Source organism: Sus scrofa, chromosome 11 (genome assembly GCF_000003025.6).
Source record: "Sus scrofa isolate TJ Tabasco breed Duroc chromosome 11, Sscrofa11.1, whole genome shotgun sequence".
Taxonomy (NCBI): domain Eukaryota; kingdom Metazoa; phylum Chordata; class Mammalia; order Artiodactyla; family Suidae; genus Sus; species Sus scrofa.
The window spans coordinates 75,628,350-75,636,431 of record NC_010453.5 but is presented as its reverse complement, the minus strand read 5'-3'; the positions used below and the strand labels follow the sequence as shown (position 1 = coordinate 75,636,431).

Below are 8,082 nucleotides of genomic sequence, written 5' to 3'. Positions count from 1 at the left end.
CCTTCGCGAATCTCAATTCTAAAATAAAAGGACACAAAATATTTTCTCAAAATTTTTTTTCTTCCTTTTAAACCTTTTTTCTGACCTATGTGCTTTTTAGTGTTTTGTTTTTTACTTTTAAAAATGTATTTATTTATTTACTTATTTTTGGCCTCGCCCAAGGCATGCGGAAGTTCCTGCCAGGGATCGAACCCGCACCACAGGAGCACCCCAAGCCACAGCAGGAACAACACCAGAGCCTTAACCCCCTGAGCCAGCAGAGACCTCCTGTTTTTTACTTTTGAAAAATTTTTGACATCTCATTTGCACCCTTGAAGGTATATTTAGGACTCTTTTGCTTTTTCGCTGCCGCCACCTGATCCCCTGATATTGGTGTCTTTCACTCCCTCCATGAGGTTAAATGCAGGGCGAGCTTCTGCTTCCCCACGGCCGCCGCCCCGCCACCTGTCTCCTAAGTCTGGGGCAAAGTGGGTTAGAGATGGGAGCTGCGCGTCTCCTTCTCCGTTTGCTGTCCTGGGCATATTTCATGATTTCTTAAATAACAAAAGACAGTCAACGTGGTCCTGGGGAAGGCGGGGCGGCAAGAAAAGACAACCCCAAACGGCCTTGAAAGGAGGTTGCGCTTCCTTCCGGCGGCCTGGGCGTGGCTGAGCAGGGAGGTCCCGCGTTTGCCATCGCGGACCGCCCCTCACCGGCCAGGGCACCCTGGCCTCGCCCGCAGGAGAAGAGGAAGCAGAAAGGAGAAGCTGAGCTGAGAGAAGCCCAGAGGTCCTGGACGCCCTGTACCTTCATGAATCTGCGAACGGTGATCAGATTCAGACACATGGACAGAATTAGTTTAGAAAAGCCAATGAGCCCGCAAACAGTCGGAGTAAACTTGACCTCTCATCCCCAGGATCCCAGCACAGGCCACACCCCTGACAGGGGGCAGAGAGGGTCCCATGGGGTCTGCAGCGAAGCAGGGCAGCCGCCCTGGCTGCAGCCGGCAGGCAAAACGTAGTAGCTCCCTCCGTTGTGGCCTCAAAGAGTTGTGTGTGACTTTCTGGAAGTCTTAGGGGGGGTATTAACTAAAGCCAGACGAGCATGGTCTATGTGTAACCAGCGCCACTTCTAGGTGGAGATCCAGCAGAAATTGGTACCCAGGCTCCTCCAAACATTTTCAGAGAACATTTACAGAAACAGAACTCATGATGGGTCTAAGCTGGAAGCAGCCCCAAAGTCTTTCACTGGTCAACTGGACAATACCGTGTGAGATATTTACAAAGCCGGCGAGGATCCAGCAGTGAGTGAGAAGGAACTACGTTGACAGGAAACAGTGGGGGAGGATTTCGCAGACAGTGCTGAGCAGATGTGCAAAGGTTCACATCCCGCAAGGTGTCCTCTATATGAAGTTCACGTGGTAAAGCTCTTCCTTGAGGCTGGAGGTCAGAGGGCGGTTACTTAAAGTCACAGAGGAGGTGACAGGCTTTGCAGTGCTGGCGAGCTCTGGGCTGAGAGGTGGAGGGGGCTCAGGAGAAGAAGGTCCACTGGTAAAAACACATCACCAAGCTGTGCGCTTAAGAGTTCAAGTTTCGCTGCATGTGTGTTTGCATGTATGTTATATATCGGGCTTCCAGGTTGTACAATAAGACTTCTGTATTTCTTTGGCTCTCAGAGTGAGGCTTTTTTTTTTTTTTTCCTTTTTTTTTTTGGCCACACCCACGGCATATGGAGGTTCCCAGGCTAGGAGTCTAATCGGAGCTGTAGTAGCCAGTCTACACCCCAGCCACAGCAACACCAGATCCAAGCCACATCTATGACCTCCCCACAGCTCATGGCCACGCCGGATCCTTAATCCACTGAGCGAGGCCAGGGATGGAACCTGCATCCTTGTGGATTCTGGTCAGATTCGTCTCCACTGACCCATGACGGGAACTCCCAAGACATCTGCATTTCTGAAAGAAGTTTAAATGTCCTGTTTCATGTAATGCGTCTAGATTTCGGAATCAGAAACCAACTCAAAAATGGCAAAGCAATGTAGGAGCCAAACCAAACATGTCGTGGGGTGGGGGAGACTGCCCTGGGCCCCCCGGGCAGGGAAATCTTCAGTCAGGTGTTCTGAGTTGGAATTCAAATGACAATAGGCTTGATCAAGTTCTTCCGTCCATAACTCACTGCCACGTCCGGAACCCCGCTGTAGGGTGGCCTAGAGAGGGGCGTGGTCTCTCCAGGCACCGGGGAGGGCTGCTGGCGTCTGCCCTTGGACGGTCTGCGAATTCATTTGGGGCCCACACTGGGTGGGTTATTTAGCATCACAGATTTTGACTTGGGATTTAGGATGGAAGAGCATCTGGAATGGGCTCATCTCCCTAACCCTTAAAAACTTCCTTTTGTAGGAAATCACAGGATAACATCTTTTTCTGCTAAGATAACCTGGAGGAAAGAGAAAGAACTTGGCGACTGCTGCTGCTGCAGTAAGATCCGCCCCCCAACACACACACCCCTGCATTTACCAATCTTCATTCTCCTTCCCGACACCTACTCTGCCCAAGTCTGATCTTCCTCGGGATTTCACTTGCGAGGAAGGTAAGATTCCCATTTGAATGCTGCTTTGAATGGAAAGTGCAATCAGATTTAAGAATATTTAATGTGGCTGAATTTTACATTTGCTGACAAAATATGCTAAGTCAAAAGAAGAATGTTGCAAGCTGTAGATTACAAGAGCCTAACATATAGTATTGTCTTTTTTTTTTTTTTGGTCTTTTTAGGGCCGCACCCACAGCATATGGAAGTTCCCAGGCTAGGGGTCAAATAGGAGCTGTGGCTGCTGGCCTACACTGCAGCCACAGCAACGCATATGCAACCTACGCCACAGCTCATAGCAACACTGGATCCTGAACCCACTGAGAGAGGCCAGGGGTCGAATCCACGTCCCCGTGGATATGAATTGAGTTTGTTACCGCTGAGCCAAGTGTTGTCTTTTTAATCTACACTCTGAGAAATATTTAATATGTAACTTTATATACATAGTATTGATGTGAACAAACCCTTTTTGAACTATGTAAAATATTCATGACTTCAAAGACTTTCTATCATACCTTAACACATAATATTTTATAAATGTTTTACAATTTAACACACTTAATTTTCTAAAAATTTTATGGCTGTACCCGCAGTATATGGAAGTTCCCAGGCCGAGGACTGAATCTGAGCAGCAGCTTCAACAACACAAGATCCTTTAACCTGCTACGCCGGGCCAGGGATCAAACCCACCCCTCTGCAGTCAGATTCTTAACCCACTGGGCCACAGCAGGAGTTCTGATGCACCTAATTGTTAGACAACATTTATCATTATAGAGAGAAACCAAAAGATGAGCGCTATTAGACAAACTCAAGCCAAACACGAGGCAAAAGCCACTGACATTTTTTTATTTGGCAATCCAAGTTAGCAGCAATACTGAGAAATTCTCTCACTTCCTTCTGGTCTCAAAATTTCAACTCCACTATCCCTTCTTGTTTTATTATAATATTGTAAAACAAAATAAATTGCAAAGTGTATTTTACTTTAGCCCCAAAGCCAAAACGATAGAAATCAGAGTCTTATTAAAGTTTCATGATAGACACAAAATACAAACAATGTTCTTTGTTTTGAAAAGAAAATCACCTTTAAAAATATTTTAGTGGAAACTGGGAAAAACTAGCATAAACCAGGGTCTGTTTTTTCATCTGCTGTGAAAACGAATGAAGTAAACGGTTTAATGAAGTAAACTCTTTAAACTGATGACATTAAAAAAAAAAAAAGACAAGCAAAACAAGAGAAACATTATAAGCATTCTCATATCCGACTCTTTAGGAAGTGAAAATTAGGATTCTGTCTTCCGGCGTGTGGTAATCTTTATAAGAAGCATGTGGCATGTAACATACCCAAGATGCCAGAAACTTTCATTAAATCAAAACTTCTGTAAAGCTAATAACATGAGGATTTTTTAGAGGCTGGGATATGTGACCTACACTAGCAGCTGTTTTCAAACGGAAGGACAGAAAATGAAGGGACAAACAGATGTATTTACTAACTTCTACTGCAGTTTTTATTTTTATGTAAGAATAATCGCAGTTTTTTTTTTTCATTTAATGCTTCTAGGCCTGAATTGGAATTACCCTACATGAAAAGTTTCTGAAGTAACTGAAATCAGCAATAAAAAAAAAAAATACACAGAAGGGAAGACACACGACAGAATCATTTCCCTCCTGGGGGAGATGTCTGGGGATGGCCCATCAGGTAACACAGAATATTAGAGCCAAAAGTCGCAAACATGAAATAAACCGAAAAGGCTTAAATGGTACTGATAACCTATTTTTGAGTCCAGTTGTCTAATATGATATTTATTTTTTTAAAAAATTTTACTACAGTTGATTTACACTGTTCTATCAATTTCTCCTGTACAGCAAAGCGACCCAGTCATACACACATATATGTATATATACACATTCTTTTCCCCATAACATCCTCCACGATGTTCCATCATAAGCGACTGGCTACAGCTCCCTGTGCTGCGCAGCAGGACGTCACTGCTCGCCCACTCCACATGCAACGGTTTGCATCTCTGAGCCCCAACCCCCCAGTCCACCCTAAGACCGTGTTTAAGTTGAAGCTTTCAGTTCATTTTTCGCGTCTGGAATGCAAGGTTGTATGCAATTTTTCTTTTTAGTTTCCTCAATATTAACTGAAAAAGAAGTGGTATTTTACGTAAAAAAGAGGATGAATCCTGAGATTTCTCCAGAATGTCTTCATGTCCTGCAGGCATGAACCCTGTCCCGCGGGAAACAGTGGAAGACCACTCTTGAAGAAATGACCACTGCCTCTTTCAGTCCTGTGCTTCCTCCAAGACAAGAAGCTATGACTAAGCTGTTCAACATGGCATTACAGTGAAAAGTCTTTCTAATTCTATTTTTTCTTAAATGGACTCTATTTCTTGTAATTCACATGATACCCTTTGGCTGTGGTTGTCTGTTAAATTTCCTGTTTTGGTCTAGTTTCAGCAAACCAAAACAAACAGCTCACAGAAAAGGCTATGGTAACTACTTTTTTTTCCCCTTTTGGTATTTCCAGTTAAGTGTTTTCTCTTTAGAGGTACAGAGGGAGGGAGGGCAAGAGCCACAAACAAGGTGTAAGTAGGTCACAGAAGTTTCAATGCACCAAAAAATGTGCCGTCTCCATCCCGTGATATTTTAGCATCTTCACGTGGTATTGCCAGTTGGAGTTCATCTCCTTCCTCCAGCTTTGCAATGCCTGGAAAAGAATGATTTACAAGAGCTTGAAGCAGTGGTACAACGGGGAAGAGAATGAGGCAAAAGAACATGGAATAAAACTACTTTGATTTGGAAAAAAAGTGGTAACGTAGGCACTCACACCTCAGGTTACACCCATGGACCTCTAAGCCAGGTATTAGGCTACTTGCCTAAAAACAAACCAAAAAAGAAAGAGAGAGAGAGAGAGAGAGAGAGAAGGAAGGAAGGAAGGAAGGAAGGAAGGAAGGAAGGAAGGAAGGAAGGAAGGAAGGAAGGAAGGAAAGAAAAGAAAGAAAGAAAGAAAGAAAGAAAGAAAGAAAGAAAGAAAGAAAGAAAGAAAGAAAGAAAGAAAGAAAGAAAAGAAAGAAAGAAAGAAAGAAAGAAAGAAAGAAAGAAAGAAAGAAAGAAAGAAAGAAAAAGGTGCAGAAGGAGTTATAACAGAATAACAGATATAGATGGATTCATTATCTACTGTTTATAAAATGGAAAATCTAAACAGGAACCAAATATCTATAAGCAAAAAAAAAAATTACATAAATCTTAGCACATATCTGAATAGAATATGACGTAGTTAAAAGTGGTTTTGCTTCATTTTACTGACAAGGGAAACTTTTTAAAATGCTGTTAAATAAATGTTAAAAAATGCACACACATGCATACACGCATCATGCATATTCTTAAGGATACTTTCAAATGTGCATATAAAATGCACAAATTATTAGAAAGTAAAAAATGAATCGCTATTCATGAACAAAGCACACCTGCCGACACAGTCTTTCCCTAGAGTCCAGACTACAGGATTAGGAGTTGTTTGGACTACTTTTTATGGCCCTCTCATTTTTGTTTCCTTAAATGACCATATTGGTCTTTATAATCAAAAGCAACGAGGTAATTGATTTCTCAAAACTGGTCAGTAAATCTGCATGTGCCTAATTTACAATCACGCATCCTCTGATTCAGGAGCACGAAACACAACTCAGGAACTACACTCAGCATATCAGGTCATTCCTGAAGCTGTATCTTTAAAAGGAAAGTGTGAGGAAAAAGAAAGAGGAGGGGGCAGAGAATAAAACCAAGGGACTAACAAACAAAATAACATCTGAATTGTTGATACTACTAAGACTAACAGTTTTAAAAGCAGTGGCAGTGTTTCATTACCACCCCTTGAAAATGTATCGAGCGAACACATCCACCTCAACCTCCAGACCGTTGTCAAGCCCAAAGCACCTGAGTTTCCTCCAGCGAGAGCCAGCCAGTGGGTGCTTATTTACTGAATATTTAAATGGACCAGACACCTTTGCTGGCTCCTTCGGGCAGAATGACCGGTCTGTCTCCAAGGATCTTGTTTATTGTACTGAACCAAGACCGACATGCCAAGGAACAGAGTTTTAGGTGTCCTTAGTGCAAGGTGTAAATTTTCTAGGTGTGGCGAAGCATTTGGGAACTACATGAAGTGGTTAAAGAAACGAGATTGAATTTACTTGTTGAATAGATGAGTCTTTGTCACAGAGATTGAAGATAATCTAATGTTTTGACAGAGGTTAGATCACAGAACAGGAAGTAATAGTGGCTCTCAAGAGAAAGCTGGAGGGCACTGACTCCTTCTTCAAGATTCTACTTAAAATGTCAGTGCTGAGTTACTGGCCATTTCAACTCTGCCAGATTATAGCAGTCAGCTCTAACTTTTCATACCATAAACACATCAATTTGTCAATGACACAATAAGATTCAACTTCATGCGAAAAAGAGGTTCCTTGGGTCCACGGTGGGCTCCTCAAATGGATCATTTTAATTTTTTTTTAGATTATTGTGGAAGCGCTTTATATATACTTATACACCAATATGTGGGTTTTGATGGCTTTAAACAACTTTGCCCTAGAGCAGATAAAACTTGTAAACCTGAAATTTCCTAGGGAGCAATTTTCATAAATAATACTAAGCTATTCACATGGAGAAATACCTTTAAGCTTAAATTAATTTTTCTTAAAAAGTAAAGCGCCTGCGAAATCTGGCCAAGAAAGTAAATACGAGGCCTGATGATTAGAAAATTTGAAAAAGAGTTTGTTGTAAAGCTCTAAGTATTAAGGAGTGTAAAGAAATAGCGTTCTGAATAACCTCACTGTTTATACATATCTTGCAACACCAAAATACTGGTCACGCTGGCCGCAGGCAAAAAGCCTCTCTATGAAAATTAGGGAATTCCAGTTTCACAGACTTCCTCATCACCCCATCACGGCTATTTATGGCTGCGGGTCCAGAAGGAGCATCCTCTCCGTCCTTGAGAACCGTTTCCCTTCCTTCCTAACGGATCCATCGCGGACTTGTCAGTAAACGCCTTTGGAATAGAGCGTCCTTCACTTTGCACAGCCAGTCCCATCCCGCGTCTCACGCTGCCATTCACGCTGCCTGGAAGTGACTGTTCCTCAGAGTCCTGAATGGATTTGCCAGGATCACCAGAAAGAAATGTGTTTAAGGCAAAACTTTTTCTTTCTTTTTTTTTTTTTCCCAAATGCCAGCTTTGATTGATGTGAAATTATTCCAAAACAAGATGAAGGCTGTGACGGCAATTACAGCCCCAAGAGATGAGAAATGGAAAGCCTTTTGCCTTTTCCTCTGCATTCCTCTGGCCCTGCGTTGAAATGCAGGCTCGCACCTACACTTTCACCTCCCTGACGCACCCATCTGGTGCCCGCTTACACCGGCATCACCTGCAGGAAGCTGAGGAAAGTCACCGTGCCGCTGCACGCGACCCGCCACCTGGCCACAGGCATTTCTTCCTCGGCAGGTAAGGACGAGATTCTGGGGGGCTCCCAG

The 8,082-nt window shown here is 43.0% G+C and overlaps 1 protein-coding gene across 4 annotated transcripts in view; it reads right to left on the bottom strand.

Moving 5' to 3' along the window:
• Nucleotides 3,388-8,082, bottom strand: part of TNFSF13B (TNF superfamily member 13b) — a 33,749-nt gene continuing 29,054 nt past the window's right edge. For 3 of the 4 annotated variants that reach the window (XM_005668532.3, XM_005668531.3, XM_005668530.3), the window contains one exon: nucleotides 3,388-5,269. In XM_005668532.3, coding sequence (XP_005668589.1) covers nucleotides 5,168-5,269 — 102 coding nt within the window. In that variant the 3' untranslated portion in view covers nucleotides 3,388-5,167. 4 annotated transcript variants of the gene reach the window in all.